General features: G+C 40.5%; 2 protein-coding genes across 2 annotated transcripts in view; both read right to left on the bottom strand.

Annotated features, from left to right (window-relative positions):
• Window positions 1-16,868, bottom strand: part of LOC311044622 (E3 ubiquitin-protein ligase TRIM35-like) — a gene marked incomplete at both ends in the record, with an annotated part of 153,288 nt that overhangs the window by 22,320 nt on the left and 114,100 nt on the right. The gene's annotated exons all lie outside the window — the stretch shown is intronic.
• On the bottom strand, window positions 1,825-3,258 carry LOC311044701 (E3 ubiquitin-protein ligase TRIM35-like; the record flags this gene model as incomplete). Its single annotated transcript, XM_084056451.1, has 1 exon — window positions 1,825-3,258. One exon carries the CDS (start codon window positions 3,256-3,258, stop codon window positions 1,825-1,827), a length of 1,434 nt encoding a protein of 477 aa, XP_083912577.1.

Here is a 16,868-nt window from a genome sequence, read left to right as displayed (position 1 = left end):
GAGGGGGATCTATGACTGTGTATTTGGAATACTTGAAATGTATGTAAGATCACAGACATTCTAGGGCTACTTGAACCCCAGCACCCCTATTCTGGGGGGAACGCTCTAAACTTTTGATACATCAGCATCTGGTTCTGTTCATTCTGAACCCGTACCTATTTGGGGAACCTTACCTTGTTCAGTTACATTGTCCACTATATGGTGTTGTAGGATCCCTCACTCCTATATGTGAAGGTGGCATAGTAATTTCCTTATACAGCTGTGTCACATTTGCCGAATTCTGTAAAGGGGATATAGAATCAAGAATGGCACATAAAACATGTCACCATATTGCCAAAATTAATTACAATGGCAATAACATTGGTTCCCAAGTTTACTAACCCAGTATGAGGCTGAATAACCTCAAGTCTTTCACCAAACACCCAAATAAAGGCTTCTGGCCAAACAGAAGGCCGCAACCCTGACACCCCTTTTATGCACACCTCTTAAAGGGGTAGTGCTACACATATTGTGGCCTTTTAGATCAGCTATTTTGGGGGAAAGGTTTGGTGTAGAGTGAAAAAAAGAGCATACCAAGTACAGTTGCAACTCAGGTCAGTTTGACAAAGACATTGTAATACAATTTGTAACATTAGTTCCTAAGTGTCATTCCATTGATTGCAGATTCATTGATAGCAGAGCAATTGAACATGTCTTCCCTGTAGGTTTTGATAAGATACTCAGTTTGGACTCTCTGTGTGTGTGTGTGTGTGTGTGTGTGTGTGTGTGTGTGTGTGTGTGTGTGTGTGTGTGTGTGTGTGTGTGTGTGTGTGTGTGTGTGTGTGTGTGTACAATAGGTCTGTGGTCTGTCAAGCTCCATAAGGTTTGTGAACAGCGCCCTCTAGCGTAAACCATTGCAAACACAGCACTCTTTTCCAAAGCAGTGTGAGCCTCGGGCCAATTGATGAATGCACTTGTCAATAGCAGTCAATGAGTATGTATATTAAGGGTCCTCGTGCTAATTTGTGTCTGTGGGTCACTCCTCATTTTGGGTCTGTTCACCTCAGTGCAGCTGAGTAAAGACAAATGTATTTATGAAGGATTCGATAAATCTTGTTGAATTTGATAGAATATTTATATCATCGCATTAAATATAGATTGTGTATTTACTGTGTAGCTCACACCATATGGCTTCATAAAACGTCTGCAATGTTTTAAACACTGACCCCTGCTAACAAAATGTCATACTGTATAATGAAATAAAATGTGGAACAGATATTTGTTATTTGAAGCAACTGAACTCAAACCAAACAAGAGATGTGTGCTAGAGACATTTATTTGAATTAAACAGCACATAGTTTTATTTACAGATTTAGAACCAAAACCAATCAATCACATGTTAAATTATTTTGAGCTTGATAGGAAATGTCAACAGTTAATGCATTAAATTGTTCAGTAAAACCTTCTGAACTTCATGCAAAATGGTGATTATGAGGTAGCGCGTAGCGGTTTAGAAATATTAGTAGAAGATGACCACTTTGACTCTATACGCCTTGAGACCATAAAATACAAGCAACAAATCAATACTTTCACCATTGTAACACAAAAAAACACTCTAAGTGATTGTAATTCACAATGTATGAAATCATTTCTTGATTAAAAAATAAATACTAATAATAATAACTACACACCAGTTTTAGTAAACTAGTAAAGCTTATTGCATTTCAAGCAAAAAAGACACGGCTATAATCAAGATGTTGTGAATCATGGTAATCCACCACCTCGCTATAAAAAACAACCATGGCTTCTTCACATCATTGTTCTATGGTTTTCTACAGTTCATCATCATTGTTCCAGAGTTACACTGACCCTCTCTTGTAATACCCTAGCGTTATTTGTAGTCCAAATGAATGGAAACATTGTGTCAGTGAAAGTGTGTATGATGGTGTATAGGTGTGCGTTAGTATCAGGATCAGAGAATGACAGCTCTCCTCCGTTCCAGTCCAGCTGGACTCTGATCCTCTGGATCTGCTTCCCTGAGAGATCACTCTCTAAATACTCTGTGTGTGCCGGTGTAAATAAACAACCTTTATATAAACCTAGGCTCCAGCGTTGACCCCCCTCCAGAGGAAGCGCCTTCCTCTGGAAAGACTCTGATAACACTCCCACTTCCCAGTGGGCACTTTCTCCAACAACCTCAACAACCCAGCTGTGAGTCCCTGAATTAAAACCCTCAGAACCCAGGACAAAGTCAGGGAGTAAAAACCTTTCTGGGTTGTTAGGAATCCGAATCCAGTCACAGATGTTGTGTTGTTGTGTGACACGTCTCACACTGGTCAGATCATCAGACAGGTGAGACATTTCATAAGCAGTGTTGGGGTCCAAAATGACAGGAGTGTAGGAGACAATGTCTTTCATCTTGTCCCAGACTCTGAAGGTCAGGTTGCCCAGGTGTTTGGCCACGTCTATCAGTGCTCCTGAGACCAGCTGTGGGTCCTGCAGTGTGAACTGGACTCTCTCCACGGTGGTCTTGTAGTTCTGCAGGAATGAGATGTGTTCTGCTTTCAGGTCCTCCTCTATGGCTCCGATTGTGTGTGAAAGGGTTAATATCTCTCTGTTCAAACTTTCAATCTTCTCCTTCATCATCTGACTCTTCTGCTGCTCTTCCTCTCTCAGTGCAGTGATCCTGGCCTCCTCTTCCTCTTGTAGAAACTGATGGAACTTCTTAAACTGTTCCTTAATCTGCTTCTCTGTGTTCTGGGTCTGGACCTTAATGTGTTTTGCTCCTTTGTCACATGTAAGTTTAACTCTTTTAAATAACCTCAGTTTCTCCAGTAAATTCTTTAATGATTTCTGGACTTCCTCTTTGTGGTCCAGTGCAGCTTCATCGATGGGTCTGAACCTGTGGCTGCTGTGTTTTTTAGAATCTCGACACACAACACACACTGGCTGTTGACATTCCAGACAGAAGAGCTTGTGTTTCTCAGCGTGCAGACGGCAGACATCCTCAGATCCTGACGAAGTTCTCTGACGCTTTGAAGGTCTCTGCTGTATGAAGGCCTCACACAAGTTCTTCAGAACCAGGTTACAGGGTGGAGATTTTCTTTTATTTATTTTCTTACAAACTGGACATTCCTTTGTTCCCTTGTGTGTCCACCATTCCTGCAGACAGTCTTTGCAGAAGCTGTGGCTACATGCCAGGACAACAGGATCTTTAAAGATGTCACGACACACAGAGCAGCAAAAATCCTCTTCTGAAAAAGACAAATTGGAAGCCATTTAGTCTCTGAGTAACGCTACAAACACGGTGGTGGCAACACTCCCTCCTGTAGAATGTTCCCTGGAGTTTATTTTCACTGTGAATGCTGGTTGTTGTTAAAGTCCATTCAGCAGCAGATTCAAGTGGTCTGGGTCAGTATTCCCTGTAGATGTGGAAAAACAGTGTGTCCTTCCTCACTGCAAGTTCAGTTTAGTGCTCAGTGTTTGGTCTGAGGCTTTTATATCCATGAGCCTGGCTGGGGGCGGGGCTTGACAGACCACAGACCTATTGTTCACACACACACACACACACACACACACACACACACACACACACACACACACACACACACACACACACACACACACACACACACACACACACACACACACACACACACACACACACACACACACACACACACTCCAAACTGAGTATCTTATCAAAACCTACAGGGAAGACATGTTTATAAAGGTTCTCAGTGTTTGTCACAGCTTCTACAGTAAATAGTATTTCAATGTTCTCCAGAGAGGACCAGTGACAAAATTCACACAACAAAACAGGTACATTTGGTACATTAGGTACATTTGTCCGACAATAATATTGCTGGATACATTCACTTGTATGAGTGAGAAATGACCAAATCAAATTAATCATAAAATCTGAACGTGACCGGGCAAGTAATTAACTCTCCACTTTGAAAATAACTGTATAAAGACTTTTAATGCCGGCCAGGCAGCCACACAATTTGACCAGCGTCATAAATGGATAGATTAACACTGAGGAGTTTACTGTGTAGTCACTGTAGTGGTTGTTAGACTAGATACTTTCAGTGAATGTAATTAATCAAATTACTTAATTTAATTAAGTCGTTTGATTAAAGAAGTAGTTCACCCAAAAAAATACTTCTATCTTTCTTCTACTTTTCTATCAATTACACCCCATGAAGCATTGAATTCATGGAGATTTCTTAGTTTTTGTCGCATTCCTTAAAAAGTACCCAGTCCTGGGTAGGTCTGAGCTAGGCCAAGCTGGGCCACGTGCACAGGTGATTTGCATTTGTATACAGGACAGTTGGCCACTCACCTACATTCCATTGTTAGGCAAAAATGTACATTACAAATGAGTGTGAATGACCGGAGTCTGCTACTCATACCTGTGGATTTGAGCAGGGGTACTTTTGTGTAATGGAAACGGTAGATATTTTGATGCAGTGTGGTGCGGTGTGGTGTGGTGTGGTGTGGTGTGGTGCTTAAGCTGCATTGGAAAGGTGGCTTTATGGACCTCTCTGTAGGTCACTAATCATTGTAAGAAATGCAACAAAAAAAAAAGAAAAGGTCCCATTGTTTGGGAAACATAGCTCTAGGACAGTCAGGTTCCCACACTTTTTAGCTGAAGACCTTTTACTCCACTACAATAATTAGAAAACTTTATTTACTAGTTACTAGAAACTACAATCATTTGAAAACTTTATTTACTAGTTACTTTGCAGATTATTATCAGAAAACATACAGTAACCTCTTCAGCCCTATATACATTTCGGCCATTTGAAAATAGCAGATCTACAAGCTGACAAATTGTTGCGATGTGGCACATTGTGAGCTTGTATATCTGCTATTTTGAAAACTTGTGAAACGGGACATTCTGCATAGCCTAATACTTCCTACTTTTGGTACTTGAAGTACATTTTCATACCAACACTTGTACTTTTACTCAAGTACATTTTTAATTCCAGACTTTTACTTATAACAGAGTATTTCTTCATTGCAGTATTGATACTTTTACTTAAGTAAAAAACACTGGCTGCTTTGTTTTGGGCTACCTGTAACTGGTTCAAATTACTTCCTGTTGTACTGGACCAATTCACTGAACAATAAAGTAAATGTGATAACACTTATGTTAATTGGTTGGTGAAGTATTTAGGCATGTATTTCCTATTGTGTTTTATAGGCTACCTCTGCCCATTTTTATCACCAGTTGATCAATTTGACTATTCTAATAGGCCTTACATTCTACTATCGATCATAATCCCTAATAACTTGACTTCTGTTACTTGCTCAATAACTCAATACCCCATAGTAAATTGTAACATTGGTACAGATTTTAATGAATGGTTTGAACTAAATTCGATTCACCTGAAGGTTTTCCTTCACTCGTACATAATAACAATGTAGTGCCTCAGTAATCTAGGATCATAGATAAACTAAGAGCCTAGCATCAGTCTTCTACACAATATAATACTTTTTTTTATCATAACATTGAAACTATACCATCTCTTGCTTGGTTTGAGTTCAGTTAAGCGTCAAGTAACAAATATCTGTTCCATATTATGACATTTTATATGATGTTAGCAGAGGTCAATGTTTAAACTATAACAAACTCTCTATTAAACAAGAAGGTATGAGCTAAACTGCACTGTAAAACACATGCGTGGTAGGATCTCTATACATGAAGTTAGTTTTGTGTCTTTAATCAGCTGGACCGAGGTGAACAAACAGACTCAAAATGATGTAGGAGCGACAGGGAGAAGTCAGATTTCCCTCGGTTGCAATGTAACAGCTCTGTGTACACGTCATTTCTATTCCCTTTTAATTGTAGGCCTACATACATTCTTTTGTTTTGATTGTATTGTTCCACTTTTGCTTTGGCAATGTAAACGTTTGTTTTCTCATGCCAATGAAGCCCTTCGAATTGAATGGGGAGGGCCATGAGAGAGCCAATAGCACAAGGACCCTTAATATACATATTAAGGGTCTCACATATGATAATGAAATTATCATTCAGTATGCTAAACATGTTCACACCTGAAACACTTTGTGATTTTTCTGAATGGCTCAGGTCAGGTATACAACTGTTAGAGTCCCAAATTGTTTCCCTTTTGTGTTTGTACAGACTGGGACAGGCTGATTACACACCTATCCACAAATGTCTGCAACTGCTTTTAAAACGTGTGTTTCAGATAGGGGAAAGTAAGCAACCTCAATGCCTTTCGAGAATAAATATAGGTTGCTGCTGTCATGTTGTCACTCCTAGGTAAAAACACTGTTTGTAATAGACACTATAGTGCTTTATGCCCTAAAGCACTAATCATACCCTAAAGTTTAGGGTATGATTGAGAACCCCTGATATACAGTGCATGCCCTGATTCATCACGACTGAACTATTCTAAAACGTTACAAAGCACGAAATGTGTCCAAAAGTGTGTCCGATCCATTGCTTGGGAAACATTGCTCTAGGACAGGGTTTCTCAAAGTGGGTGTCGTACGTTCATGTCATATTACGGTACTTTATGTACCGTAATATATACATTTAAGATGCTATAAAGTACCAATGTAATTCAGGGGTGCAGTGAATGATAAAGTTCCATAAAAAAGACATAACCAAGTCTCATAGAAGAATCAAAGGTTCTCAAGTGTTTGTCACAGCTTCTACAGTAAATATGTAATGTAATGTTCTCCAGAGAGGATCAGTGACAAAATCCAGATGAGAAAACAGACACATGAACTCAATCACTGTGCAACATGGGTCACTACGTCACATCCTAGACCGATAGCTCCGCCCACACTGGGCGAGCGCTGTCAGTGCAGCGGCAGTCGATGTGTAGACGACTTTGTTGTTGAAGCGCGACTGACGCACGCACGCTCATGAGAAACAGCAAAAATGAAATCTGGCGAAAACAGTTGCGTGTATTAAACTTTAAAGGAAACTATAACTTTCCCAGTTTTAATGAGTTAAAACGAATGCAGTCTAAGTATATAATAAATATCCAGTTGCCTAATTCACCACTACTTTTGTGTTTGAAACTTAGAATTTCTCTAAATATTATAAACTTTTATATTATAAAATATTATAAAAAAGAGACATTGTATCATGAGTGAAACAGCTATCGATACAGTCAATATAAGTAAATCATTATATGATAGCTTTAGGAGTAACTTTTGGGACATTTTGTTATTTACATATAACACCTTTGTACAATGAAGTATAAAATATGGTTGATTAAAGTTTTTAATCAATTTATTTGATAATACAAAATCTATTACAATTTTTCCTTGTTGAAATAAAATAAACTGAACCTTTTTTTTATTTATTTTTTTCATTTTCCTCACTAATGAACCCTGGCCTGATGCCATGAATTCCCCTCCGGAGGTCAACAAAGGTCTATTTTGGGTTGATGGTCCACATAGCAAAGTGTTGATATTTAATTAGAAAGGCAGAGAATATTTGTCATTGTGCTTCAATTCAAAGGTGCTTTATTGGCATGAGAACAACAACATTTTTAAAAGAAATAGCACTAAAGAACAGGAGAACTGTTGCGCCTTTCTTTGTCCTTTTGGTGAAGATTAACTGCAGGTGCGGTGGTCTCAAAAAACATAAAGGTAAACTGACTGAAGGAGACTCGCTCTCTGCATGGATGATGAGGAAAAAACTCCTTAGACAAGACTTAAAGAAAAAACATTTTCTTTATTTTAAGATGCCCATAGTATGCTCAGTGCTCAGTGAATTAAAAAAGCAAACGTTTCCGTCCTCCCAGGACCTTCGTCAGTGCTATAATGGCACTAACAAATCTTTTGCAGTCACTTTTGGGACAATTAGCTGATTTTTTTTTAAACAAATAGCAGCAATCTTTTGCAGTAACTTTTGGGACAATTAGCAGCATTTTCCCCTAAACTCAATAACAATAAGTTGTGCAGAGTGCAGACACAGAAGCCGTGTAGAATCACTCATCGGGGGGGGGGGGGACGTACAGATAGCAAACATGCAAGCGCAAACTTAATGTGCAAAAAAACATATCCAAACAAAATCAAGAGTATAAAAACTGTACAACATGCAACGTACAGATAGCAAACATCACTTGTTTGGATGTGAGCAATTTATTTTCACAGAATCTGCTAACTTGTAGTGCCCAGCCAACCTCGGTTTCTTCCTCAAACTATAGTGTGAGTGATCAATCGCAGCAATGCCACTCCTCTGTGGCTGTGACCCACCAGCCGGCAGACACCTCTTGGACGTGCTGGATGGATCTTTTCGGCGGGTAGGTGTTCCTGGCTGACATGGAAGGATTTTGCCTGATCGCCTCGCTGCTCGTCGGATCGCCCTTGCTCTTACGGCCGTGTTTGTGGTGTACCCAAAAAGGGTACACCGTGCCACTAATGGGTTACTTGCAGCTACAATCAGCTTGGTAAGTGTAGCTAAGTCGTAATCGGTGAGCATGGGATTATCTGGTAAGGTGTTTCCCAGGGTGGTGATGGCGTTACGCAGGCCTTCCACAAGGATGCGACGGTCTGGTGCGTCTGTTAAAACAGGTGCAACTTTACAGTAACAGTAGGATCTTACTATTCACACAATATCTGTGCTTAGAATTAAATGTACACAAAATAATAATGTTCTATTTATGCCTAAATACTCTGCAACGGCCAGTTAATATTGTAAATGTCATTAAGTATTTGTATATACAGCTAGTTATTATTCTTACCAGTTTCACATTCGTGAGTGGTGGTGTTTTCTTCGCTTGCATGAGGAGTGGACGCAAGCGGAGTGGAATGGTCCTGCTGGCTTGCACTTGGAGCAGACGCGAGTGGGTAGGAATGGTCATGATGGCTTGCACTTGGAGCAGTTTGAGCTGCCTTCAACTTTCCGAAGAGTCTGTGAAAAAAGGCAGGGTTTCCACACATTTTTAACATTGAATTGTCATAACGTTTACAACGTATTTTACCACATTTCCAGGCCTATACCCCTGTTCAAAAAGAACAGATCTACAAGCTAACAACGTATCGTGGAACATGTTGAGCTTGTAGATCTATTATTTTTGTCAAATGACATCCTCATTAGGCCACATGTTGGACATTTTTAACAGTTTTTTAACAATGTATATCCAAATATTTTGATTCATTAATTCCAAACCTTTTCCAGGTCTGGAAAACATGTTTTCCAATTTCAAAATATTTCCTGGAATTTCATGACTGTGCACCCGGAAAGGGGAGCTCTTAAGAATGTGCTTAATTGAGAATTAAACATAGGTTTCTGTTTAAAACGTTAAATATACCTTTTGGCGAAACCACGGTCTGGGCATATGGCTCGGTCAGCAGAAGCATATATATACTCCCCACCATGCTCTGCTCGAAGGTTGTGTTGGAGCACTGACATGGCAGAAGGTGCAGAGTGACCAATCTCAAAGAGTGCGGTTAACTTCTCAGTGGCTTCGCTTCCCACGTCTCTGTGTTTCAGAGCTGCAGCCGAATGCACATTGTGGTTGTGGACATTCTGGAGAATTACCACAGTTGGATACTGAGGTAAATGTGGATCCACCTTAGCCCTGAGACAACAAGCACAAAGATATGTGAGCAACAATATGTGGAATAATTGCATTCAAATGACAACACTTACTGTGAATGTGCACAAACTCACCGTGACACTCTACCCTCTCTTCTAGGGTCTGCCTTCAGGATCACACTCAACTTAGCTGGGCAGTCGGTGTGCTTTTTTGATGCCCCTCTGCTTGCTGAATGTACTTTGTGCTGACATTTGTAATCCCTCTGAAAATATGTATGTACAAATTGGTTAATCACCATTCTAATGTTCCTACAAGCCGATGCTATGTGCTGAATGGGAAAAAAAATAGCGGTTATGGTTCATTACCCTGAAGATATTAGTTGTGCCAGTCATTGGTCTTTGGGATTTGACCCTCCATGTGGCGGGGGTGTCCTTCGCCTCCAGAACCCACTGTGTAATGCGTTCTTCAGTGTTAAATGGGAGCCTTAAAGTAGCGCAAAATGCGCTGTGGTCCATTTCTGTAGTTTGCTCCTCACAGGAGACAACATGATAGTCATACCCAGGGGGAAGCCAGGTCTGTGAAATACAAATGGAAGCGATATTGAATACATAACTTGTTATGATAAGTAACATAAGCGATCAAACAAAATAGTAATATTATGAGTTGAATAACCACAGCAGTGTTATAACTGACCTGTAAGACAGGATACGCAGAAAGATCACCACAGTTCTCATCACCACAACTTGTTGCACGCAGCTCTGACATGCTGTGAAGAGAAAGACACACGTATGTTTTTTTTTAATATTCAGAATGAATGTATACATGCATACAGGTATACATATATAATACCAATGTGCAGCAATAGGGCTGGAAAAGTTTGCTTGGGTGGGGGGGGGGGGGGATTCGAGTTGGTTGGGTCACTACCAGTCAACAGACCCATCCAACAGGGTACACACTACTATATAGTTGGTACACACAGCGATACATCCAAATAATTACATCAACAATGTTAAAAGCTAACTGCAAAAACAAACGTTTCTATAAAATGTAAATAAATTGAAAATAGCAGATCTACAAGCTCACATATGATCATTCAGGTGAGGCAATTGGGCCATCATCATCAAGATTCGGTTATATTTGCATAAACTGCATTGAATGAAAGCACTGCATAATGATATTATAGGCCTATGCATTTTAACCATGTGGAAGAATGCTGTTCTATTAATTGGGACATCATCATCAAGATGATCAAAAAGCCACGCCGTTTCTAGAGGCCTTCCTGTGTGGCAAAAATTAGCATTTTATGTGCTTTAGAATAAGTAGAGTAGAATAAGAGTATGATTGCTATGTAACTAAGTACATTTATTCAAGTACTGTAATTAAGTACACTTTGAGGAACTTTTACTTTGCTGGAATTTCCAATTGTCTATATTTTTACTTCTACTCCACTACATCTCAGAGGCAAATATTGTACTTTGACTCCTCTACAATTATGTGAAAACTTTAGTCACTAATTACTTTGCAGATATAAATTATTACGTTATAAAACATACATTAACCACTTTAGCCCTATTTTATACCTAGGCTATTTGAAAATAGCAGATCTACAAGCTTTCTTTTTTGATTGTTTTTTTTTCTTTTTAACGCACTAAACCAAGACAACGGAACAAACACCAAAGGATAGCTTGAAATTATTACATTATAAAACATACATTAACCACTTTAGCCCTATTATATACCTAGGCTATTTGAAAATAGCAGATCTACAAGCCTTCTTTTTTGATTGTTTTTTCTTTTCTTTTTAACAAAGACAACGGAACAAACGCCAACAGATCTACTATTTTCAAACATTTTAGTACTTGGTACTTTAAGTACATTTTGATGCCAATACTTTTGTACTTTTACTCAAGTAATTTTTGAATTCTGGACTTTACTTGTAACAGAGTAGCCTACTTCTATATTGCAGTATTGGTACTTTTACTTAAATAAAGAATTTGAGAACCTTTTCCACCAAAACGAGTTTCTTACCTTGTGTTTGTTTGCAATCCAAAACGAAAAAAACAATCCTTTGGCTTTTCCCCCTTTGGCTCTGCGTTTCTGTGTCGTATTTGTTATTTATCGATTTCTTCTTTGTTGCTTGTCTCTCTGTCCCGACTCATTTGTTCGTTCAGGACGCACGTTCAGGATTAATAGCCAAGGGGGCGTTGCCAGAAGAGGCGTGGTCTCCCAGTCTCCGTCCTAATCCCCTCCCCCGCCCTCTGCTACCCAGACAGGGGGCACAAAGACCGCTCCCGCCGCGGACCCCCATCTCAAATATTTTGTTGTCCAGAAGAAAAGATTTGAGTTACAAATGTTCGCTTTGAAAAATAGGCTATATATATTCAAAGGTTTGCACAAATATTCACGATTTTTCAAAAATAGATCTACAAGCTCATAGCACAGCACTCGGTGCCGTGCAATGAGCTTGTAGATCTGCTATTGAATAGCCAAAGTATAAAAGGTTAAAATTATTTTTATGCTATGTTAACACATTTTGCTGGGAGCCCTTTGGAACCCCGCCAAACCGGACCCCACTTTGAGAACCAATGTGCTCTAGGAGGCCATCAACCAGCTCTGACTGGGTCACACATCCACACAACACCACAATAAGAAAACAGTTTGGGACTCCAACAGTCATATATGACCTGAGCCATTCAAAAACATCACAAAGCGTTTCAAGGTGTGAACATGCATGTTTAGCATACTGTAACTGCAATTATCATATGTATAAGTGGGGCCAATATGTATATTAAAGGCCCTTGTGCTAATGCCTCTCTCATGGCCCTCCATTCAATTCAAAGGGCTTTATTGGCATGGGAAAACATACGTTTACATTGCCAAAGCAAAAGTGGAATAATACAATCAAAAGAAAATAATGCATGTACAATTAAAACGGAATAGAAATGACGTGTACACAGAGCTGTTACATTGCAACCGAGGGAAATCTAACTCTCTGTGGCTCACTAGTCATTTTGGGTCTGTTAGATCAACTGTTCAATACTTTCCAATAATTACATAGGGGTGAGTGGAATTATGGCAGTTGCTGCCTAATGTTTAAAAACATAAATATTCAAGATGTTTCTATTTAATGTGGCTATTGTAAACAGCCAATCTACAAGCTCACAACGTGATGCGTTGTGAGCTTGTAGAGCGGCTATTTAAAAAAAAATCCAATGCATACAGGTTTAATGTGGCCTAGTCGCTTCTTTTGGGCTTATTTTCATAGACCTGGTTCCTTATTTCTCACGCAAAATCTGGCCACTCTCCTGGTTACCACTGGTGCGAGGGAAAACAAGACTGAAGCCTAAAGGCGTCTTCAACTCACCAGTTGTGTCCCATATGACAGTCCCTTGGCTGGGTTACTGTATGTCATATGCCAGGCAGCTCCACACACACAATAGTGTTTTTTTTTTAATTAATCCAGGCCTTAGAGGCCATATAGCCTCCAGGTTGAAACAGTATACACTAACACCAATTAAATATCACATGCCTTGCTAAATCTGCTCTTCTGATTAAATTGTTTGTTTTTTTACGAGATTGTCAAAGTGTACGTTTACAGATGCCCCTTTTCCCTATAATGATGTGTCATCATGCAGAGTCGAATAATGTAACTTTATATGAAAACGTGCCAAAATCATTTGTTGATTCATAGTAAATACCTGTTAAACACACAAACCCACATTTGTGTGTTTTCACAAACACAATAATTGGTCATTTAATAATAGTGTAATAGTCTCAGTAATATAGATTTACAGGTAGATAGCATTTAACCACTTGAACCCAGCACCCCTATTCTGGTGGGAACGTTCTAAACTTTGGATACACCAGCCTCTGGATCTGTTCATTTTGAACCCGTACCTATTTGGGGAACCTTACCGTGTTCAGTTATATGTCCATGGTTAATGTGTTTGCAGGATCCCTCACTCCTATATGTGAAGGTGGTATAGTCATTTCCTTATACAGCTGTTTCACATTTGCCGAATTCTGTAAAGGGGATATAGAATGCCACATTAAACATGTCACCATATTGCCAAAATGAATTACAATAGCAATAACATTGGTTGCCAAGTTTCCTAACCCAGTATGAGGCTGAATGACCTCAAGTCTTTCACCAAACACCCAAATGCAGGCTTCTGGCCAAACAGAAGGCCGCAAACCTGGCACCCCTTTTATGCACACCTCTTAAAGGGGTAGTGCTACACAAAATAGTGGCGTATTGTGGCCTTTTAGATCAGCTATTTTGGGGGAAAGGTTTGGTGTAGAGTGAAAAAAGAGCGTACCAAGTACACTTGCAACTCAGGTCAGTTTTACTAAGGAGGATTTAAGAAGTGGTTAAAATAGGTCCATTTAAACATTTCTGTGCATTCCGTTTATTGTAAGGTGATTCAAAAGTATCAGTTTGTACCACCAATTTGTAACTACATTGTAATACAATTTGTAACATTAGTTCCTAAGTGCATTGATTGCAGATTCATTGATAGCAGAGCAATTGAACCAATTTATCCACAACTAAAAATGGATGAGGAGCACAACGAACAAAAGTAGACTACTACCCCTTTTCATTATCGCTTTTACATGCACGGTCTGCAACCGCAACTGTGGATCCAGGATCGGACTATTCAGCCACCAGAGGACTCACAAATAGGAGAAGATGGTCATCATCGGACACGATGGACAACCACAAGCAAGCAAGTGTGTGTGTGTGTGTGTGTGTGTGTGTGTGTGTGTGTGTGTGTGTGTGTGTGTGTGTGTGTGTGTGTGTGTGTGTGCGTGTGCGCGTGCGTGCGCGTGCATGTGCGTGTGTGTGCGTGCGTGCGTGTGTGTGCGTGCGTGCGTGAGTGCGTGCGTGCGTGTGTCTGTGTGTGTGTGTGTGTGTGTGTGTGTGTGTGTGTGTGTGTGTGTGTGTGCGTGTGTGTGTGTGTGTTATAGTAGCTCTGTCGTTCCATTCAGGTTGGTGCGGTGTTGTTAAAATGATAATTGCAGTTCATGTATGGTGAGCAAGTGGCCTCAGGTTATGAATGCTCTACCTGTCAGATTAACTAATTTGTCACACAGCGTGGACATATGCTTCCATGGGCCGTGTGAGATACGTAGAGATGTGCAACCACCTCAGGATCGCACTAAATTGAGTGCAGATCAACATAATGTGAGATTCAGAAGCCCAGGACCTGTAGAAAAAGGTTTGTCTGAAATGATCAATTCCTCATCAAAAGGGTCAACCTTTCAGAGTGAATGTGGTGAAAGTGGAACAAGATTTGTCCAGTCCACCTACGAACATCAGCTTGTAGATTCTTGATATTGGGCCTGAGGAGAGCATCTACTGAAAATCTGCATCCAGGTGGTCCGGTGCCCGATCTGGGGACGTACAGATTCGGAAGATCACTAACAATGCCGTTTTACAGGGCCTAAATATAACTATAAATGATAGGGTGGGTGGATGAGTGTGTGGATGGGTGGTTGGTGGTGGAGAAGTTGTGGACAGTGGTGGACAAAGTATATACTGAAGTAAATACTCAAGTATTCAAAAGTACAAATTACATTTTATTTGTAATATATTGATGCATTGCTATATAGAAATCGTGATTTTCAGAAATGTTTGAAAATAATCTACAAGCGTGTCACACAGCAACACGTTGTGAGCTTGTGTAAATTTGCTATTTTCACTATGTTTGAAATAGTGGTTAATTCATAATATATTTTGTAAGTTTCAAGTGAGTGTCAAGAGTCCCTTCCTATAAATGTAGTGGAGTCAAAAGTACAATTGCTCTATTACAATTATCTATCATAAGTCATGTGCTTGCAAAAAAATAAAAAGTAAATAAGCACACACACAACATAAAGTATTTTAAGCTCTGCCTCTACTTCTATGTCTGCCCAGATGGGGGTTGTGAAAGATTGCGTAATGTGGCACAGGGGGTGGCACAGCACTGGGTATAAAATGTAACAACTGGACAATGGATTTAGAGAAAGGAGGGGGGGGTGTTAGACAGAGGAGGAAAGTCATGAGGGGTTAGGGTTTCACCTGCTTTCATACTTCACGTCAAGGTTTGGTACTTTAACGTCATCCTTTGAGATTTGTTTATGTCTCTCTGAGTCAACAAAACAAAGTTTTGACCCTGTTGAAGACCCGAGTGTCGAAACGCGTCGGTCATCCTCTGTTCTGTTGCCTTGCTCAAATAAATATTATATTTTCTTCACCTGAAGACGGAGTGCCTCAGTACCTTTTTCCCTACAGTCTGCCTCACAACAAGCACAACTTTGTTTTTTTTTGCTTCTAACAAAACAAAGTTATTTGTATTTTAATATAAAATGCGGGTGTTGCACTGAATGACAACATTTTGTTACCCTGAATGACACATCACTACAGCCCACAAACATGATTGTATCACTCAGGCCCTCTTGTTCTTGCCCAGAATGGGAGACGAGCCGTCCATGCTGCTGAACACTGCAATACCCCGTGTACATACATACATAAATAATTCGGGGTCTCAGGTGCTGAGGAATCTGGACTGCTCTCTCCCTCTCCTGGACTATTTGTGGCACTGTTAGTCTCCGCAGTTTCCTCTTCAGTGACAACGCACCTCACTGCCAGTAGCACCACGTCATCCGTGAATCTTGCCCACTGCTCGTGAAGTCTGTAGCAGTACTTGCACCCCAGGCAGGGGAGGTTGGTTACCTCTTTGCCAGCTTGGTAGCACTCACAGCTGTCGACACTCCTTTCACCTCGCCTACACATAGCATAAGATTTAGAGTGACTAGAGAGCTCCTCTAGCAGCAGGAACTTCTTGCCAAGTAGGTAGTGGCGGAACTACTGTGTGTTGCGGACGACAGCCGGGTGACGCAGTAGCGCTGTTGTGTCGGCGAGAGGATGCTGCTGGCATAAGTCACTTGCAGATCACTGGTGGGGGTTGACCAGGTTGTGGCAGCCTCGATGAATGCTGTATTTGGCCGGATTCCATCACCATTGACAATATTATGGCCCTGAGCAGATGACACTTGGATGGCTTCAGCTGTATGTCGATACAGGCTCTTGACAACGTCTCTTCCAAGGATGATAATGTCATCCAGGTAGATCGGCAACGTCTCCCATTGAAGTCCACAAAGAACCAGCTCCATGGCCCGTTGAAAGGTGCTTGGTGTGTTGCACAGCCCGAATGGCATATGTGGATACTCGTAGAGGCCGTATCTGGTGATGAAGCCGTCTTCTCACAGTTTTTGTCATTGACCGCTATTTGCCAATAGCCAGACAAGAGTCAAAAAGACGGTGGCCCCTCCAAGCACATCCAGACAATCTTCTGCAAGGGGGAATGTCTGGCT

The sequence above is a fragment of the Gymnoscopelus microlampas genome (assembly GCF_963454915.1).
Source record: "Gymnoscopelus microlampas genome assembly, chromosome: 1".
In the NCBI taxonomy this organism is placed as follows: domain Eukaryota; kingdom Metazoa; phylum Chordata; class Actinopteri; order Myctophiformes; family Myctophidae; genus Gymnoscopelus; species Gymnoscopelus microlampas.
The sequence above is the reverse complement of the archived record's forward strand: the minus strand, read 5'-3'. Positions and strand labels throughout refer to the sequence as shown.